The sequence below is a fragment of the Naegleria gruberi genome (assembly GCF_000004985.1).
Source record: "Naegleria gruberi genomic scaffold NAEGRscaffold_13, whole genome shotgun sequence".
In the NCBI taxonomy this organism is placed as follows: domain Eukaryota; phylum Heterolobosea; class Eutetramitea; order Acrasida; family Naegleriidae; genus Naegleria; species Naegleria gruberi.
Genome location: NW_003163314.1, coordinates 497249 through 516689, shown reverse-complemented (window position 1 = coordinate 516689; position 19441 = coordinate 497249). Strand labels below are relative to the sequence as shown.

The following is a 19441-nucleotide window of genomic DNA, read 5'->3' as shown; positions in this document are numbered from 1 at the left end:
GTTCACAGCAAGCTTTCTCATGTCTTGATCATAATCTTGCAAATACTGGTATTAGAAACATATGTTGAGCAGAAACTAATAGGGTTAACTCTTCCACATCTGAACAACAAGTTTTCATAGGTACTGATGAGTCTTCTGGTAAGTTCTGGAGAAGCAAATTCTTCAAGTCTCAAGCTTCCCAAATATTGAGGAAGGATTGCGGCAACATAATCACTATGAATAAAACCACTAGAAGAGAGAGCTTGCAATTCAGCACCAGTCAAGGCCTTTTCCCTGATAAATTTGAAGATGAAATCAGTTTCCAAGTTGGTGGTACGGGAGAGCAATAATTTTTGAACTCTATCACACATGATGAAAGCAGCTTCATAGGCCAATACCTTTTTCACCAATTCGATGGCTTCCTTCTTTTCAATACCTTTGAATGCACCATTAGCAATATCATTTACTGAACCAATGTAAGGATCCTTCTTGAAAATGAGTGGAATCCATTCGTCGAAGAACTTTTGGTATAATTCTTTAACGTGTTTTGGTTGTTTCTTGTATCTTCCCAAGTTCAATACATCTCTCAATATTTGAGGATTTCCTTCAGATTCAATTTTGTTTATCATAGATTGGAAGAGAATTTCAGAGACAACCTTGTGAATTTCTGGCTTCAAGGTAACACCATAGAGACCAATAAAGCCCATATCGTTAAACTTGGCAAAATTGGAAGTTTTCTCAATGAGGAACTTGAGAACTGTAATATCATCCTTATAATAACGGAAGACTGATGAGAAGAAGTTTCTGTAGTACCATGGAGCCTCTGACTTTTTGGCAGTATTTTCCAAGAGAGTGTGTAAAGCTTCTCTATATTCTTCATTCTTGTAAAGAGAAAAGATTTTTGTAGCAAAGAAGATATCACTAGAAAGGGTTGAAATGACAGTAGGAATTGATTCGACATCATTCTTCAAACGAGAATCCATAAATTCCAAAGTTTCCTTAACTCTCTTATTGTGCAAGAGAGAACAGAAGAACAAGTCAAGTAAAACATTGAGTCTGACATTGGAATTAGAATTTGAGCAAGATCCTTTAAATTTCTTATAGGAAGCTTCTTCTTCAACCATATTCATATATCTCCAATATCTGGATTCTTGATCTGGAGTGGAAAAGTCTTTCAACTTTCTAACTTCGTACAATTTGGTAGCGACACTGTGGATAACAGGGAGTGGGAAGTATTTCAAAAAGCTTGGAATATCAGTTGATGGTTGAACATTTCTAAAGATCCAATCACTCAACTTTTCAACAGTAGCACCCTTAGCAACCAACTTGCTAATGAGAATGACAACCTTCTTGGCATCTCTGTTATCGTAAACTTCGAATGATCTCAAAAAGGCACTTGATTCTGGTGAAGTAGCATAATTTAAAGTTTCAAGCTTCTTCAAATAAATTCCAGCAACATCTTCGATGGAGAACATTTTCAAAAGTTGTGAAACGTTGAGTTGAATCTTGGATTTGGAATTGATGCATGACTTGAAGGTTTCTGGGAAGTTTTTAACCTTGAGCAACAAGTAGGATTGAACAGCATCAACTGGAATATCTTCCTTGAGAGCATATTGTACAAAGTATTCATCAATGATGGCAAAGGCAAGTGTTGGATTAACCTTGCTCAATGTGTTGAAAACCGATGAAAGTTCATTCAAGGTAGCAATCAAGAGATTCCACAATGAAACTTGTGGAACAGCTCCCTTGATAGTCTTATCCAATTCTTGTCTAATAAACTTGGCAACAACTTCTGGATGCTTTCTAACAATTACTGATCCTTCGAGAGTTTCAAGTTTTAATTCATTCAAAAGTTCCAAAATTGCTTCACTTGGTGTCGATGATGGCAAATGAGAAAGTAAAACAACACATTCCGAAGGTTTAACCTTTCCAATAATCTTCTTAACAACATCAAGAATCAAATTCTTGCATTCATTACGAATAGTCTTTTCTACTCTCACTCTTGTGTGTTCACTTAAATTTTCATCATCAAATAAATTCAATAATTCTTCATTAGTAAATACTTGATGAACGTGAGCAGCAATCAAATCACTCAAGGTTCTCGATTGATCAGCCAATAACAAGGCTCTCAAACCACTCTTATTAACTTGTTGGTGGATTGCCAATTTGACACCAATACGTTGATCTCTGATGAGTGGAGTCTTTGATGAATCCATCAAATCTACAACAACTCTTTCCAAGGCACTTTTATCATCCCCGAATCTTGTTTTGATCAAATCCTTGCTACCCAAAAATCTTTCTTGAGCAACATAGGACGATGATGATTCGGTGCCAGCTTGTTTTCCAACTTGTTCCAAAGCTTGCAAAAATTCAACAGATGAACCAATAAGAGAGGAGTGGGACATTTTGTAATAAGTAATAATAAATTAATTGGATGATGAAGATTGTTGTTGATTTTTTTAAGCTGTGGTTTAAAAGTGAAGTATTTGAAGATTTCTTGCTAGGTTACAAGAAGGTTAAAAGTGGCTATTAAAAGCTTGCGGTTGAGGAAGTTGCTGGAGTGAAATTTAACCTTCATTACAGTGGGAATCTAACACTCATAATGCAGGTATAACGATATGCAAGACTAACGAAGACCATTTATGAAGGATACTCCTGTTGAATCAAGTCAAATCAAACATAATGTTAAATACTTGTTGTAAAGCTTGCCTCTTTTGGTAGCTGTTAATTGTAAAGTGTGAAAATATTAGTAAAGAATGTTGCACGCGGTATTACTGATCGTTTTGCTCAAATTTGCACATTGATGATTCATCACAAATAATATTGACAGATTTATTTGAATGTTGAATGTGTTGTAAAATTTATTTTTGATTTGGGAAGATTGAATCCAAACCTTTTCTGCTCTTATCTTGATCTCTGACATAGGTAAAATTAGTAAATTCGGCTACTTGATTTTTGGCAACCTTTGATTTGGAGAGAACAGTTGGGCTATTAACACCAGGTGTACCAAATTCATCAAAGTGGGTTGTATCCAAATCAGATTTGACATCAGGTGTGAATGGAGCTTGTTTGGATCTGACAGTATACCAATCAAATCCGTTGAAGAATGGATGTTTCTTGATAATATCAATTCCTCTTGATTTATCATCTTCTGATCCCAAACGTTTGTCAGTGTCACATAATAAATGTTGAAGTAAATCTTTAGCATCAGCACTAACATTAATATCATCAGGGAATTCCAAAAAGTGTTTCCATCTGACAATCTTTTGACATGTCTTGATTGGATCATCAGCATAGAAAGGTGGATAACCATAAATCATTTCGTACATAATTACACCAACAGACCACCAATCACAATCATATCTGTATCCCTTCTTTAACAAAACTTCTGGAGCAATATAACCAGGTGAACCAACAGTGGAATATAACATTTTTCTACCTTCAATCTTCCAACTTCTCATCTTTTCTCTTCTAGACAATGAGTCAACCTTGTCAATTGGACCTTTTTGATCATTTTGTTGAGCTTGTTTCATTTCTTCTTCACTGACATCCTCGAATGGATCTTCATCAAAAGGCTTACACAATCCAAAGTCAGTCAACTTGATGTGACCTCTAGAATCGAGTAAAATGTTATCTGGTTTCAAATCTCTGTGTACATAATTCATTTTGTGAATAGATTCAACAGCAAGAATGAGTTCTGCAATGTAGAATCTTGTTTGTTCTTCCGTGAAAATTTCCTTCTTTATCAACCAAGTCATCAAATCTCCTCCCTGTAAGAATTCCATACCCAAGTAGAGATTGTCATCATCTTGGAATGAATAACGTAAATCTACAATCCACTGTTAATGTTTAAATTTGTATATTGAATACAGTTCCATATGATATCATATGAAAAGTTTGTCATCCATTATATATCCAATAATACAACATCATCGTCACGTGATATGATGAATAATTATTAAATATATTATCAAATATTATATAATAAAATTGTCAATTAGAAGAATACATTATATAGTTGTTGGTAAATATTACAGAGGAGAGAATAAAAACAATACATACAGGATTATTAGAATGGGCCAAAATGTCTCTTTCTGCTCTAACGTGGAGAATTTGCTTCTTCTTCATCATTTCCTTCTTGATCAACTTTTTCAAAGCCAAAACTTCCTTTGAATCCTTCTTTCTGACTAACATTACTTCTCCGAAAGCACCTCTACCAATAACCTTGATGACATCAAAATCAGCCAATGAAAGACGTGATTTAAGAAGATCAGTCCAAGTGGATACACCTTCCTTTACCAGTTTTTGTGAACCATACTTTTCCTTGAGGATGGCTTTAGCAATTTGGGATCTACTTTGTGTTTCTTCAGAGATGGTAATATCCAAACTACCTTCACTACTATCACTATTACTCATATTGTTGATAATTTATAATTTTGATGATGACGAATACACTCTATGATTATTAAGATACTCAATGACAATAATAATACACTCTTTGCAATCTCTTGATAATTTTACAATATGTACAACACTACAAAATTCTCCTCTATAATAATATATTCAAAGACGACAACGACACAACAAGTCAAACAACAACACGTGCAGAGAGAATCGTGGTGATTGTGAAGATGAAATTTTTTTCTTGTTGGAAAAATTTCTCTTGAAAGGTTTCTCAATTCAGCAAACTGGCTGGACAGATGCTTGACAATGGGATGACGAGAAGGGACCAAGTTTGGAATGATACTTTCACAGTTGGGAAATGGAAATTAGGTGCTGATTGTAGAAGAGTGGAAAAGGATGAGGAAGGTATTGTTTTTAGATGGTATTTCATTAAGAGTGANAGAGAACAAAGATCAAGATGATTATGGCTCAATTGAGTATGTTTTACTTTAAGATTGAATGGGTAAATTGCAAGGTTTTGGTATTAGTTTGTGGAAATAGGATAATAATCAAACCTTTTGGATGATAATAATTGTCAACTGTTATCAATCGAGTGGTTCTTTGATTGTAATGAAGTGAAATTTACAAATTCTTCTTTGCTTTGGATGATAACATGGAAGAGGCAGTTTCCACCATCTTTTTAGACATTAAACCAAACCAATAAACATTCAAAATACTAATATTGGCAATTTGAATGTACAGAATGGAGGCAAAATAGAATGAATGTTGGAACATCTTGTCATGATTCACATAGATGAGGTAAGGTCCAAATAAAACGAATGGCATTCTACACATTCCAAAAACAAGCCAAATGAGAACATTATTCATGAAATAGAATGGTGATTCCTTCAATCCACAAGCCAACAAGAACCATCTAGCATTGACAAAAGGAGTGGAAACCTCCAAAATGGAATAGTAACATAAAACTACCCAATATTTGTCACAATACCAAATACTGAGAATACCAAAGAGAACAAATCCGTGATGGAACCACATGGCAATTCCTCCGAGTTCTAATGATTGTTAGAATTTTAACAATGGCATGATAATAATATTTCATTATTAATATTAAGTGGCCATGTAGTAAAGACATTGTTCATGATGATGGTGAAATAATCAATTTGAATAATTCAGGAAAGAGTTCAAAAATATTTGTGAAAGCAACAATGTTCATGATTGATGAAGATAATAATAATTAATAGGAGAATAGAGTAACCCATTACATTCAATAAAACTTGAAAAACTTACTTGGATATCTGAAAATCAGAACCAAATCATATAAAAAGTATCCTCCAGCATAACAAACGGCAAATCTTGACATTTTCGTTGCTTCATCCATTGAAAAAGTAGGGAAAGCATTCTCTATAAGGATGCAGTAACATGACAAGAGGACATACAACACAGCATGTACATTACTAACCATACGACTATTCCACTCAATCTTGGTTTCTTCACTTCCTTCACGGTATGATTTAAAAGTTCTGGATATGAGTGGCGAAATAACCAAATAAACCAGCGTATGAAACAGAATACTATTCACGAAAGAGACCAAACAAATAGTGTAATCTTCCGTCCATTGACTATATACATTTTCTTGCAGTTGGAAAGTTAATTGAGATAAGGCAACAGAAGCCTTTCCTTCCAATAATTGTTCAAACATTGTTATTGCTGATAATGATGATGGTGATGATGAATATTCAAACTTGACAGTTACTCTTGCAATCAAAACAGTCTGCTGCTTTGATTCTTCTTAGTGATAGAGTGAGAGATGATACAACAAGTCTTGTCTTTTTTTATCGATAAAAGCTAAAAACCTGGAACACAACAACTTGTTTGCAGTAAGCACAAGTGGTGAATCCTATGGAAGATTTTGTGGTCGGAACTAACGATCCTACTGTGTCTTGATTAAAAGAGGCGCGGAAAATAAAAATTTAAATTATCTTCCTTGTTGCTGATGAAGAAGCCTTTAGAAGTTCTAAATTGTTTGATGGTGATGAAGAATGAAAGGCTGTTTTGAGAGTTCTCACTTTCTATTGAATGAAAATTAATTAGGGTGGTGCTTACTTGAGGATTTAATGTCCTATTCAAAATCCGATATCAAATATTAATGTTGAATGGGGTTTTTCTGGTTGGTTGATGAGACGTGTTTGTTTTTTACTAAAAACTTTTGAATATTCAAAACTCAAACAGTCCTTTGATGATGAAGCAATGAAGCAGTGAATTAATCCACAAAAAGATTCGATATTATTGAGGATGTGTGGTAGGAATAAGAAAATATTCTTCTTGTGCTTTAACCGAGAGAGAAGACAAAAAAAGGTTCAAATTCTGATGCTTCAAAACTCAGTACAATATATTTTCTTGATGATGATGAAAAGATTCTTGATCGTGGAGGTATTAATATTCAGTTGTTGAAGTATTAATTATACTGAATACTGGTGCATTGTTGAGGGAGGTTTCAAATGGTGTTAGGTTGCTTGGAATGTTGTTGTTCATTGACTACTCTACGTACGTAATGTAATATAATTGATTAATTTGAGGATCAATTTTTTTGATTTTTAATTGTAAAAATAGAGAGAATCAAATTGAGGCCATAGAGCGATAGTTTACAATGAGCGGAGAGTTGTCAGTTTGTTGTAGAGTTTGGAATGGTTCACTTCTTTAAGAGTACTCTACTGTTCATTTTGTAATGAAGGTTTTGATAATGTGACAACCAATGGATTACTGACGTTACTTGGTTGACTGCCATCATTGGAGGTTTTCCTTGACGACCGAATTTGTTTTCTCAAGCAAGAAATTGTTCACAAGCAAACAATAATTCAAAAAAAAGAAACAAACATCACACTATTCGAATCAGCCAGACTTGTGATCAAATGGAAAGAAACAACAACAACCCTGACATATTCGATAAGATGAGAGCTCTTAACCAACAAGTTGGCGAAATGATGGAAGAATTCAGAAATGCTACACCTGAAGAACAAGTAAAAATCATGAGTGATTCCATCTCTGTTGATCGTTTTATCAATTTAACAGTTCCCAATATTACAATTGATGATCTCATTGGAAAACCAAAACAATAATAATCCACAAAAACTCAAGCAAGAACTGATTTAGCATAATCCAGAAGAGCAGTTTTCCAATTAATTCCTTTTTCAGTAAAATAAATGTGGTGCTCTTATGTCCATGAAGTGAAAACTTTCATGAATTAACATTTTGCATTTCGAAAGATAAATAAAATTCAGATGTTGATGTCCATTTTGAAAAGATGGATTTTTGCAAAGATACTTTGAAAGAAGATCCAATTCTTCGAAGGTGCAGTGATAATGCTACTGGTTCAACCTTGCCAAAACCACAATATATTATTATTTTCCATGCCATTTTCGAGTTTACTAATACATCACTCACTATCCAGTTATTTCCAAACAGTTCTTGTCCAGGGATTTTACGTTGTTATTGATCGTCATTGTGAAACACGTAATTGCTGATTGCAATCTGCCCTTTTCTACTCGTTTTCTTGCTCGCAAGGGTTTGAGAAAACAATTTTTGAACTCTGAAAGCACTTCAGAGCAATACTTAATAGAATTAATTATTCAAAAAAAAAGTTCATCAAAACGGGCAAACAAAATGAAATCGCCCACCGTGGGGGTCGAACCCACGACCACAAGGTTAAGAGCCTTGCGCTCTACCGACTGAGCTAGACGGGCTACATTCACAACAATAATGCTCTCTTTGTATTCATTTATTACATCTTAGAAAGAATAAAAGTGGTAAGATGCTGTTTGAAATTGTATATTGTTGCTCTTGTTGTTATTTTAAATGTATTCTCTCGGAGGTACTGTAAAATAAAAATTTGCTCTTGCCACCATTACAAAACACGTTCGTTCCAAAAAGGGAAGTTACATCTTCGTGAAGCACAATCGTGATCTGAAGAAAAAACGTGCTTTTGCTTCGTGAATTAAAAAAGCACAATCGTGATCGAGAGCTTTGTAGTATGCACCACAACACAACAATCATATGCGTGAATGCTTAAAATCCAGCAAAGTATTTGATTTCAAAAACACAAAAAAACAACTCGACTTTAAACTGAAAATTTGTGAGAGAGAAAAGAGAAATGTCACTTGTTATGAAAGAGTACAATATTGGACATGATTTGACAACTGAAGAGTATGCATGTGGAGTCAAACTTCAATTCAACTCTACTTCACCCGTTCCAATTGCCAGAGTATTCTTAATTTTACATGCCAATGTCAAAATTATTGACATGCATTTTAATACAAGAAAAGCACTTGGTAAACAACAACTTAGCGATTCTCAAATTAACAAATTGAACAAGTCAAAATCAATGCTTGGAATATTAGATATAGTGAATGAATATGAGCCTGTTGATAAATTACGACCAACTGGAGAGTTGACCATTTCTTTGGAAGAATTTGGTGGGAAAATATTTGATCTCAAGATTTCACTTGCACTTTTCCAAAAGAGAACTGAGAAGGGAAAGACAAGTTCTGGTTCATGTAGAGTGACACAAGTGATTTGTGGCAGTACATGTCACATGTTCTTGTATTCAGAAGTTACAAAGAAGGTAAAGAGAGGAGCTGTAAAGAGATTGAAGGAATATTGTTCAGATGATAGTATATCAGTAGATAGTGTTGACAGCTGTCAGACTAGAAGAAAAAAGAAAAAAGTCAATCAAACTCGTTGTAACTCAATTCAAATTAGAAACCAAATTTCATATGTTGAAAGATCAACTCAAATTGAAAGTGAAAACACTTCAGTGAGTTCATACCTTGATGAGAAATTTGAAAATTTGTTTGAAGATGCTGAAATTTGCAATACTGTTTTTAATTCGAATCAATTGAATCCAACTGTAGTGGAAACTAAACAATCACCATGCGAAAGTTTCATTCTAGAGTCTGGTGAGGTTACTGATTTGGAAATGGAACTTTTGAAGCTTTTGGTTAATGATCATCCTCCAGTCGAAACTGTGGATGATTCTGATGAGTTTTTATCTGAAAGCGACCTTGATTTAGTTAGTCAATCAAGTTTTGATAGTTCCAATAACAGTATTGATGATCTTCAAACAAATTGTAATATCTCACTAACTTGGTGTGCACAGAATAATCCCTTTGATGTGTTAGATCAATTTTCTACTATAAATTAACCTTTAGTTTAATATTTAGTTTAATTAAATATTGGAATGAATTCGCACATGTCTTTGAAAAAGCAAATTCTAGGTCTTTCAAAAACCAAGACACAACTCGAATCAAAGTGTTTATCCATCACTTGTTGAACTGTTTTACGTTGCTCTGCATTCATCTTCTTTCCTTTTGGAGGTGGATAAGCCAAACTCAAATGAGCTTCACTCATTCTCAAATCAATTTTGAGAATTTCCTTACATTTCTCAAAACATTTGTTGAGTAATTCTGCAGAATCGTTATTTCTCACAAGTAAATGACCAGTCAATTTGGAAAGACTTGATTTTTTCATAGTTTCCGTATCAACACGATAGGTTATTTGAGAATTTCCACAAATTTGATCCAATTCTTGTTGTAATTTTTTCAAATTTTCATAATGTTCATCAATGAAATTATTGTAATCTTGACAAGATTCAAAATGATTTCTACAAACAAGTCCACACAATGTCACATGATAACTCTGATAAGGTAACAAGGAGTGAGCCTTCTTTGGGACTGTACTCTCCAAATCCTTGAATAATCTTTCACCAAATTTCAAATCTTGTTCACAAATTTGCATAACAATGGTCAACCCTTCAAATGGTGTGTAATTTCCATCGGAATCTAATTTTTTAATTTCTTTTGCTGGTCTGGCATCGGAACTGTGCAAATCGTGAGCTGTTTTAACTTGAGACATTTTTTTTTAAAGATATTGAAGAGCAATTTACAATATGATTTTTGGAAGTTTCAATTTCACATTTGATGTTGTTAAAACATGGTCTCAAACACTTTTACAATAACAATGAATTTATCTTCCTTTTACAATATGTACTATACAACAATCAAAATTCCAGAACTATTTTTTCTGAAACTCAAATAAGGCTCAATTCCCCATTTGATTCGGATGTTATCATCGGACGTAACAAAACGCACATGTTGGATGGAGAATAAAAATTAATCATCACAAAAACACATCAAAACTTCAACAAACAAAAAAAAACAAACACAAACTTCTTTTGACAACGAATGATTGAATATTTATCTTCCTTTGGGTGGCTTCTCATCGGATCCATTGTTGTTTCCATTGTTTTAATTGCAGTTTTCATGGTGGAACGTTATTTGCAATATACAAAGATGAAGAAACAATTTGTTCATATCGAGAAGGGATATCAACAGTTCATTCCTCCTATTGTGATGAGTATTTTGCCAAAGTGGATGGTTCCGAATGGATACTTGTCCAATCCTGGAATTCCTTTTCAACCAGAAACAATAATCGAGTTGACAAGAGGACAATCTCAAGATTATTATAAAATCATGTTGGGAATGATTGGATTTCCATTCCTTGTCATAACAGATCCTGATATGGGAAAGGAAATTGCAACTAAAGGTGCCAAACTTTACAAGAAGAATGCCATGCAAAAGAGAACCTTTTTAGAATTGTTCCTTGGTTCGAATATCTTTGCTGAGGATGATCATCAAACTTGGTCACATCAAAGACACTTGATAGATCCTGGATTTACTCCACAATCTTTGAGTTTGGTGGCAAGTGTTACAAATAATACATTGGAGAATGATATGGTTCCAAATATTATGAAGGATTTGAAGAGAAGAGATGTTATGAGTGATTTTGCCAAGTTGACTATGGTATGTTATTGAATGAATTGAGAATATTTTAACCTATTACAATAGGATGTTATTGGTAAGGCAGGTTTTGGATATTCTTTCGATTCATTCTATTCTAAACCTGGAGAAGAAACTCTGGAAACCAAAACCAATATCTTTTTAGGAAATGCTGATTTCTATCGTGTAGTTCCAACCCAATTCCTCAGAAAGAATGTAAAAGTTGGCATGTTAGCAAAAATCCATGACTCAGTTGACTCTTTCCGTAATGTCATTAAAGAAATCATTGCCAAGAGAGAACGTGAAAACAATTTGGCAGAAGAATCCAATGATATCCTCTCTCTCCTATTGAAAGAACGTAGAAATAACAAGGAAACTGGAGGAGTTCTCTCAGATGATGAATTGATATCGAATTCTTTTGTTCTTTTGGTCGCTGGCCACGAGTGTATTATTAATTTATCAGAAAAATTATTGTTGTTATTAAATATTATATCATCATTCATATCTCCTCCAACATCATCTAAATGATCAATATTAATATTTGATGTTGAGTTATTATTAGTGTTTAATGTTGTATTATTGGTGCCATTAATATCATCAAATTTATTATATTCATCATCCATTATTTTCTCATCTTCATAATCATATTCATTATTATTTCCACCATTTCCGTCATTATCTTCATCACTACTATCATCATTATTTCCATCATCTTCACTTTCATCAACAAATGATACTTCATAAATTGTATCATCATTATTCAAATTAAACCTTTCACTTCTCTTTTTTACCCGTGATGCTAAATAATTCATTTTTTTTTATTTATTAAATTAATTTATTTCTTTTTGAACCAACTTGATTAATTAAACCATCAATTAAATCAAACACTAAATTACCCTTATTAATAATTTTAATAATATCAATTAATGTATATTTTAATTGATCTTCGATATAGTCTTGTTGTAAATAAAATAAACATTTTCCAATTAACAACATTTTCCACTCAAATGAATAAATATTTACATTATTCATCTCTTCTTTTTGTAAATTACATAAAATATTATTAAATAATTCCAAATATATACTCTTAGTACTATAAGTGTCAAAAGTATAATCATTTTTACCTGAAAAACTATCCAAATTATTATAACTCATCCAAGCATGACCAATAGAGATAGTAACAGGTGATAAATTAATTGTACCATGAGGTAAGGTTTCTGGAAATACAATACCTTCACCCCTTTTACAAACACATATATGAATTCCAATAGATTCTAAAAATAACAAATCAATACTTCTTTTTCTTGTTAAAAAGTAAATAATTAAATTATGAAGATGTCTATTTATATCAAAATCTAAATATAGACTTGCCATTTCTTCATTTTCAATTTCCAAATTATTATTCATAATACAAGGTGGAACAAAAAAGTAATATAATTTCAATCCACATAAATTATAATGAATATTCTTGATTTTTCTAATATAATCATTAGTATCAATATGTAAAATGGTTCCAGTAAAACTGGATAATGATATCCAAAGATCATTAAATAAATTTTCCAATGCATTTTTAGGTGATAATATTTTAACTTGATCTTCTTTAAAATACTTATGAAAATAAAATCCATTTTCTCTTTGTTGAAAGTTATTATTAGTATTATTTAATATTTCTTTAATATCTTTAATATTTGTAATAAATTTGTTATGATTAATAATTGAACTATAATTAGAAATATCTAAATCAATAATATTTTGTTGTAGTGTGTTATTAGTAATTTCAGTTAACATTTTCAATTCTTCTTCATTTATCTTGAATTTAAAATATAAATTATTTGCTTCTAATGATTTATCAGACAATTCTAAAATTTCACTATTGTTAACTAAATCTTGAAAGAGAGAATGTGAATTAATATGAGACTTAAAATGATTCTTTATATCACAATCACTTTTACAAATTAAACATTTATCATCGGATTGAACATTTAGATCTTTGTTAGGTTCAATTAATTCAACAGCATCTTTATGAAACTTTTTTAATTCTTCCTTAAAATCAATATTACATTTGTTTCCATCAACAACAGGATTAGTAATTGTTTGTTTAATTTTTGACTTTAATTGTTCCGATAATGCTTTGTTGGTCTTTAAATTAGACAACGAAAGCTGTTTCATTTTTTTATTAGGATGAACATGGCTGCAGTGATGAATATTTATATTGGTGGCTGGTGATGTATGAAGCAACCGTGATGAATATTTATAATGGTGGGCAATGTAATTTAAAGCAACCGTGATAAATATTTATAATGGTGGCAACTGTGATGAATATTTATAATGGTGGCTGGTGATGTCTCTTGTTTTCACATTAACAGTATTGGCTTTGTTTGGTCTGTAGTAAGAAACTGAGTGTTCTCCGTCTCATCCGTCCCCAGTTTCATTGTCACTTAGTACCATCTTGATTTCATTCCTTTTAGTTTATAAATAATAATTATTGTATTGTTAATAATAAATGGTTAGATCTGTTCCTGATTTGATGGTGTGTTGCAGAGGTTAATATTTAAAAAATAATATTTAATAAAAATAATATTTTATTTATTGTTTCTCAACCAAACAGATTTCAAGATATTGTAAATTCCTTTTTCATATGAATCCATATAATGTGGATTTCCATTAACAATTTCCTCTTGCTCTAATTCTTCTTCACAATCATCACGTCTCTTCTTCTTTTCTTTGTCTTCATCTTCAACTGTTCGCTTTCTTTTCTCTTGCTCTTCATTGAACACAAATTTGGAAATTTGATTTTCCAAATTTCCAAATATATCAGCTTCGTTGATTTGTGTCTGAGATTTGGAAATCTTGAAGAAAGTGACGTGCTCTTCTTCAGTAACAAGTTTTTTCAACTTGTTCTTTTCCTTTGAGACATTTATGTACATGATCATTGCTTTCTCATTGTACACAAATGAAACATTAATTGGATTGTTTACTTAATTGTATTAAATAAAATAATAATATTAGAATATACATACCAGGGTTGGCTTGTTCATGAATTATCTTGCTTGTCTTACCACCACAGTATTTCTTAGCCTCATTAATCAAGACATTTTGGAAAATACTATTAATATTCTCTACGAGAATGACCATTCTTGTGGGTTTTGAAGAAATTTTCAATTTAGAAAGCAAATCTCCACTCTTAAGTATTTCTAATTGGTCCTCTACGTTTATCATTTTTAATCTCATTCAAATGTAACAATATTCTTAGATATTGAGCTTTTAATCCTTCTTGTATAAATGACAGTGATAGGTGTATCAATTCATGAAACATGCTTATTTTCCGAGACAAGGTCATTCCTTTCATATTAAATTCATTGGTTGGAAATAGGTGAGTACATGATTGAGTGACTTTCTGATTGGATACTTGACTTGTATCTATTGTAAAGATTGTAATATCATGACATCTTCCATTTTATAAAGCCTAAAGATATTTCAAGAAGATACTCTTGTCATTCAGAATATTCTGAACGGGTTTATAAGTTAATGAATGTGGAGTGCTGTTTCTTAAAGTGTAAAATATTTATTCGATAAATAATACTGGTCTGTTTTAGAGTTTTTGATTAATCTTGCAGTGTTACTATTGGGATTGTATATTTCTTATTGTTAATTCATGGAATTGGTTCTTTCGTTGTGAATTGGATCTTTCACACACGTTGTGAATTGGTTCCTTCGTTGTGAATTGGTTCTTTCACCCCAATGTGAATTGGTTCATTTCACACACGTTGTGAATTGGTTCATTTCACACAATGTGAATTGTATTTATTGTTTGCACTTATTCAATATCTTTGGTTTTCTAAAAACATCATCATTCAATTGTTCAAAGACGTTATATACTCTTCATCATCATCATCATCTTCATTATGATTAATCAACAAGATATTAAATTAGTAAGCAATTACTTTGTCAACCAGGGTGATAAAGAAGAGTTTCTTCATCTTATCGAACCAATTTCTTTTGCTCTTCTTGGATTGGAATCATGTGGAAAGAGTACATTCTTGAGGGAGTATTTACAGGTTCCCTTAGGTGTTATTCAATTGAATGTTGGTACTAAATGTCCTTTCGTTTATCATGTTCATCCAATTCATGAATATGATAATCATTCTGGTGGTAATATTTATCATTCAAATACTATTATTACCGACGATAATACCACTGGTGCATCAAACAGTGGTGGTGGATTCACAAAATTGATTGTGAAAATCACCAAATTGAATTGTTCAATGGAGTTTGATTTATCTTCTTCAACTAATTTTGAAAATATTAGAAATATTATCAACATGAAGGTAACTGAATTAATCAGCAAGTATACATCATTTTCCTATGACATTGATGTTTTCACAAGTGAATGTGTCCATCTTCATCTTTTTGGAGACAACATTGTAATTCCCTACAGGATTACGGATTTTCCAGGGATGAGATTGAACTCTGGTAGTGAGTTTACCAACTCAATTATTGGAAACAATCTCTCAATGAATGATCACATTCTTCTATTCGAATTAATGGACACCACTGTGGGTTCATCGAATATAAGTGGAACAATTGAGAAGCTTTTAATTCCTAAAGGATTAAAGAATTTTTCAATAGTGAAAACAAAAGTGGATAGATCCACTGATATTAATAGTGAAGTATTCAATGGTTTGTTTAGACAATACCATTCAAAGGTCAATAACATTTATTGTATTGCCTTTGAAACAAACCCTACTAAGGGTGCTTCAAAGGAACAAATCAATGATATTCTATTAGATTATCAAAATGTTATTAGTCAAAGTGAAAATACTCTTCACCAATCATTTTTTTCTTTTAATATTAATTTTATTAATAATATTATTGAAAGTGATTTCAAGAAGAGGAAACAATTTCTTATTTTCCTCTTTTCTAACATGCTTGATTCAATAGAATTCAAAGAGAATGAGTTTCAAACTCTCTCCAAGCATGAGAATGCTAACATTACTCCATTCCTTGCGGCATTGCCATTATTCAAGGGAATATTCTTTAACAATATCAATGAATCAACATTGATAGTATTTATTAATATTTTACATATATCTGATTCAACAGTGGAATCCATTAATACCATTATTCATAACTATTCCAATAATTATAGTGTTAGAATTAAGGAACATGAGGAATCTGATATAGATGATCAATACTATTTTCAAATATTTTCGAAATCTTTGAAAGTTTTGTTAACTAGTAACAAGACTCAAAATAGGCATTTCACAACAAAGAATACCAAAGCACATGATCTAAAATCTGTATTGAAACAGGAACTATTTTACCTGAAATATTTAATTTTGAACATGCCATTTCATTCCTTTAAGGGAGATGTTCAGAACTATTCCAAGCCTAATAAGTCAGCTGTTGACGAGTTATGTAAGGCTCTAGATTTGATTGGAAATGATGAAAGAACGGACAATTCTAATAGTATTGAAAATCAGAAGGTGTTCTTAAAGATGGTCACTGGTGCCATCAATGGTTTGATTCGTGGATTTTGGTTAAAGATATTATTCCACTTGAAGAACATTCTTCAATTATTAGGAGATGTTACAGCATGCTATGTGGAAAGTACCGTTAATATTTCCAAAGATATTTTGGAAATGTACAGTTTCATAATGAAGGAATCATTTTTGGAAAGATTAAATTCAAGAATTGAGGAGAGAAATCTTTTATGTATTGATTTTGAAATTGTTAACAATGGATTGGTAGATAGGAATGCAGAGTGTTTTAACTCATGGTATGAAAATGTATCTAAACATCTTATTGATTGGTCAAGTAAGGCTGTAAGTAATCGATTTGCAGAGTTTACAGAGTTAGTGGATGAAATTTTTGGTCAAGTTAAGAATGATTATGCAATGATTGCTGATAAAACTATTGAAAAGAGAACAATGGAATATAATCTTATTACTGAAAAGAAGAGAAGATTGACAGAATTGATCAAAGAGTTAAAAAAGTAGATTGGTAATGAGTAAATTGAATTGTGTCTGTGCAATTCTGATTGTATTCTTGTAAAGTCGTGATGGTACCTGTCAGGTACCGTCACAGGTACTTCACAGGTACGATTTTTACCATCACAGGTACCATCACAGGTACTTGGCAGGTATCACAGGTACCATCAGGTACCACCACAGGTACCATCACAGGTGCAAATGGTACCTGACAAGTACAATCACAGGTACCGTCACAGGTATCTGAATTTCCTCACAGGTACCGTCACAGGTACTTGGCAGGTATCACAGGTACCATTAGGTACCATCACAGGTACCGTCACAGGTACGAATGGTACCTGACAAGGAACATCACAGGTACCGTCACAAGTACTTGGACCATCACAAGTACCCTTACAAGGACTTGTAAGGTGCTCAACAAGTACCTACAGTGTCTGACAAGTATGGTACCTCACAATAACCACACAGCTACAACAAACACTATAACAAATACTTTTTATATCTCCTCCAATCAACTATATTTATTTGAAATATTTGGATTTCTTAATAGGTCTATGGACATTATGATCATTATCTGAATCAGAACTAATACCACCTCTATCTGAAGAATCTTCTTCAACATCTTCTTCTTCATCATCTTCTTCATCCTCACAATGATCAGCATTTCCAAAGCAAATATTGTACCAAATTGGAGGACCTTCATCAGACTTGTTACAATCATCTTTATCCATTTGCTTTTCAAAGAATAACTCCATTTCAAAGGCTTCAAGTTCTTCATTCAATTGAATAACATCCTTAACAGGTGGTTCTATGATAGCTTCCTCTTCAATATAACCATTCTCATTGTAACGATTGATGAGAAGAACTGTTTCCTTTGAAGTGTCAAATATCTCTTCTTCCTCCTTCTCATTAAAGTCAATACTTTCATCATCTGCTATAATTGCAGATTCCTTCTTTTCATACTCCACAATTAAATTCAAACCACTAACATCTGGTTTGATTACAAGACTGGAAAGCGTGTCTTCATTTAGAGATGGCAAATCATCATATGGGAAAACAATACTTTGAGTTTCACTAACGGATGAGTATCCATCTTGATCTGCTCTAGCCATTTCGATAGAATCATCATCAGTGAGTGCATCATCTTCTGTTAGAATCAATGGTTCATTAAATACATCAACTTGTTCTTCCATCTGAGTTTCTGCACTTGATATAATCAATAAAGGTTGAACCAATTCATATCTCTCATTGGTGTAAGAGTAAAGGTCAATGTCATCATTGTTTAATAACAAGTTTAACAATGTTGAATTACTAGTCTGTGAAAGCACTTTTCCCTTCTTACTAAACTCTCCAACAAATGCTTGGAAATTGAATTCACTATTACATTGTTCCAACTCTTTGAAATAAATCAAAGAAGGGTTCATTTCAAGTAAATCTGCCAAATCTTCTAATTTACTATCCATGGATAAAAAGTCATCATGCTTCTTCTCCTTAAAAATCAAAAGTAAGAGACAAAGTGCAAAATAATCACAAGAGTAATCTGCTGATAATCCATTAATATCATCTTGATTGATAGGATCGTTACCAAGCCAAAAAGATGTCAATTCCTTCCTTAGCTTGATATCCAAATAACAGAAATCACTGACAACTTCACTATAAAATTTCTTCTTTACTAATTCTTCTACTAAACACCACTTGTTGAAATATGTATTGTACAACATGATGGATTATTCCTTTTTTTTCAAAAACAAAAGCTTTCACACAACCTCAAGTCGTGTGAAATGTCTCACACTCTAATATTTTAATATTTTTATAAGGCTTGAATAAATATATATATTGAAAAGGGATTGACCGAAACTGGAAGACACATTAATTGGATATCTAAAGAGACCAAACAAATTTTCCTCAGAATTGAAGAGTCATATCGCAACGTCCCTCAAGACATCCACACAACTTTGCAAATTAATACAATTGAGAAAAAAAAAACTACTTTTATTTTCGACTCAACTTTGTTACAAGTAACAACACATCAAATTCCAACACAGAACTCAATATAGCAGAATGATAAGAAAAAACTGGTTAAAAGAAGAAGAAGATCTTTTGGTCAAATTGGTAAAGGAAAAAGGCCACAATTGGACTGAAATTGCTCCCAACTTCGATGTTACTCCAAATGCCTGCCACAAAAAGTATAAGGATTTGTTAAAGAATCTTGGCAGGAAAAGATCGTTCTGGACTGAC

General features: G+C 32.3%; 10 protein-coding genes and 1 non-coding gene across 11 annotated transcripts in view; 4 read left to right on the top strand and 7 right to left on the bottom strand.

Moving 5' to 3' along the window:
• Positions 1–2384, bottom strand: part of NAEGRDRAFT_79050 (uncharacterized protein) — a gene marked incomplete at its 5' end in the record, with an annotated part of 4577 nt that extends 2193 nt beyond the window's left edge. The window contains one exon of the mRNA XM_002679481.1: positions 60–2384. Coding sequence (XP_002679527.1) covers positions 60–2384 — 2325 coding nt within the window. The remainder of the gene's footprint in view (positions 1–59) is intronic.
• A 433-nt stretch (positions 2385–2817) lies between these two features.
• NAEGRDRAFT_35993 (serine/threonine protein kinase) lies at positions 2818–4599 on the bottom strand. The gene is made up of 2 exons (XM_002679480.1): positions 4042–4599; positions 2818–3818 (listed from the first exon to the last, which is right to left on the bottom strand). The coding sequence occupies exons 1-2, from the start codon at positions 4393–4395 to the stop codon at positions 2841–2843; spliced, it is 1332 nt and encodes a 443-aa protein (XP_002679526.1). The 5' UTR covers positions 4396–4599; the 3' UTR covers positions 2818–2840.
• Positions 4600–4843: 244 nt separating this feature from the next.
• Positions 4844–6570, bottom strand: NAEGRDRAFT_38487 (uncharacterized protein). The gene is made up of 2 exons (XM_002679479.1): positions 5671–6570; positions 4844–5435 (listed from the first exon to the last, which is right to left on the bottom strand). Exons 1-2 carry the CDS (start codon positions 6080–6082, stop codon positions 5005–5007), a joined length of 843 nt encoding a protein of 280 aa, XP_002679525.1. The 5' UTR covers positions 6083–6570; the 3' UTR covers positions 4844–5004.
• Positions 6571–8050: 1480 nt separating this feature from the next.
• Positions 8051–8123, bottom strand: NAEGRDRAFT_t196. Its single transcript has one exon. It is a non-coding gene; the product is annotated as a tRNA-Lys (tRNA).
• Positions 8124–8530: 407 nt separating this feature from the next.
• On the top strand, positions 8531–9590 carry NAEGRDRAFT_57501 (uncharacterized protein; the record flags this gene model as incomplete). Its single annotated transcript, XM_002679591.1, has 1 exon — positions 8531–9590. The coding sequence occupies one exon, from the start codon at positions 8531–8533 to the stop codon at positions 9578–9580; it is 1050 nt and encodes a 349-aa protein (XP_002679637.1). The 3' UTR covers positions 9581–9590.
• Positions 9591–10619: 1029 nt separating this feature from the next.
• Positions 10620–11741, top strand: NAEGRDRAFT_65343 (uncharacterized protein; the record flags this gene model as incomplete). The annotated part of the gene is made up of 2 exons (XM_002679590.1): positions 10620–11237; positions 11283–11741. The coding sequence occupies 2 exons, from the start codon at positions 10620–10622 to the stop codon at positions 11739–11741; spliced, it is 1077 nt and encodes a 358-aa protein (XP_002679636.1).
• Positions 11742–12038: 297 nt separating this feature from the next.
• Positions 12039–13382, bottom strand: NAEGRDRAFT_65342 (uncharacterized protein; the record flags this gene model as incomplete). Its single annotated transcript, XM_002679478.1, has 1 exon — positions 12039–13382. One exon carries the CDS (start codon positions 13380–13382, stop codon positions 12039–12041), a length of 1344 nt encoding a protein of 447 aa, XP_002679524.1.
• A 413-nt stretch (positions 13383–13795) lies between these two features.
• Positions 13796–14432, bottom strand: NAEGRDRAFT_65341 (uncharacterized protein; the record flags this gene model as incomplete). Its single annotated transcript, XM_002679477.1, has 2 exons — positions 13796–14190; positions 14234–14432. 2 exons carry the CDS (start codon positions 14430–14432, stop codon positions 13796–13798), a joined length of 594 nt encoding a protein of 197 aa, XP_002679523.1.
• Positions 14433–15118: 686 nt separating this feature from the next.
• On the top strand, positions 15119–17212 carry NAEGRDRAFT_65340 (uncharacterized protein; the record flags this gene model as incomplete). The annotated part of the gene is made up of 1 exon (XM_002679589.1): positions 15119–17212. One exon carries the CDS (start codon positions 15119–15121, stop codon positions 17210–17212), a length of 2094 nt encoding a protein of 697 aa, XP_002679635.1.
• A 512-nt stretch (positions 17213–17724) lies between these two features.
• On the bottom strand, positions 17725–18924 carry NAEGRDRAFT_65339 (uncharacterized protein; the record flags this gene model as incomplete). Its single annotated transcript, XM_002679476.1, has 1 exon — positions 17725–18924. The coding sequence occupies one exon, from the start codon at positions 18922–18924 to the stop codon at positions 17725–17727; it is 1200 nt and encodes a 399-aa protein (XP_002679522.1).
• A 340-nt stretch (positions 18925–19264) lies between these two features.
• NAEGRDRAFT_47624 (uncharacterized protein) overlaps positions 19265–19441 on the top strand; it is a gene marked incomplete at both ends in the record, with an annotated part of 2295 nt that continues 2118 nt past the window's right edge. Inside the window, one exon of the mRNA XM_002679588.1 lies at positions 19265–19389. Coding sequence (XP_002679634.1) covers positions 19265–19389 — 125 coding nt within the window. The remainder of the gene's footprint in view (positions 19390–19441) is intronic.

Bases quoted from the DNA above. Each gene is read 5' to 3' on its own strand.
- NAEGRDRAFT_35993 (XM_002679480.1), bottom strand. From the start codon at position 4,395: ATGAGTAATAGTGATAGTAGTGAAGGTAGTTTGGATATTACCATCTCT. The intron at 3,819-4,041 runs GTATGTATTGTT...AAACATTAACAG, and splicing joins TGGCCCATTCTAATAATCCT to TGGATTGTAGATTTACGTTA.
- NAEGRDRAFT_38487 (XM_002679479.1), bottom strand. From the start codon at position 6,082: ATGTTTGAACAATTATTGGAAGGAAAGGCTTCTGTTGCCTTATCTCAA. The intron at 5,436-5,670 runs GTAAGTTTTTCA...AACAATCATTAG, and splicing joins TCTGATTTTCAGATATCCAA to AACTCGGAGGAATTGCCATG.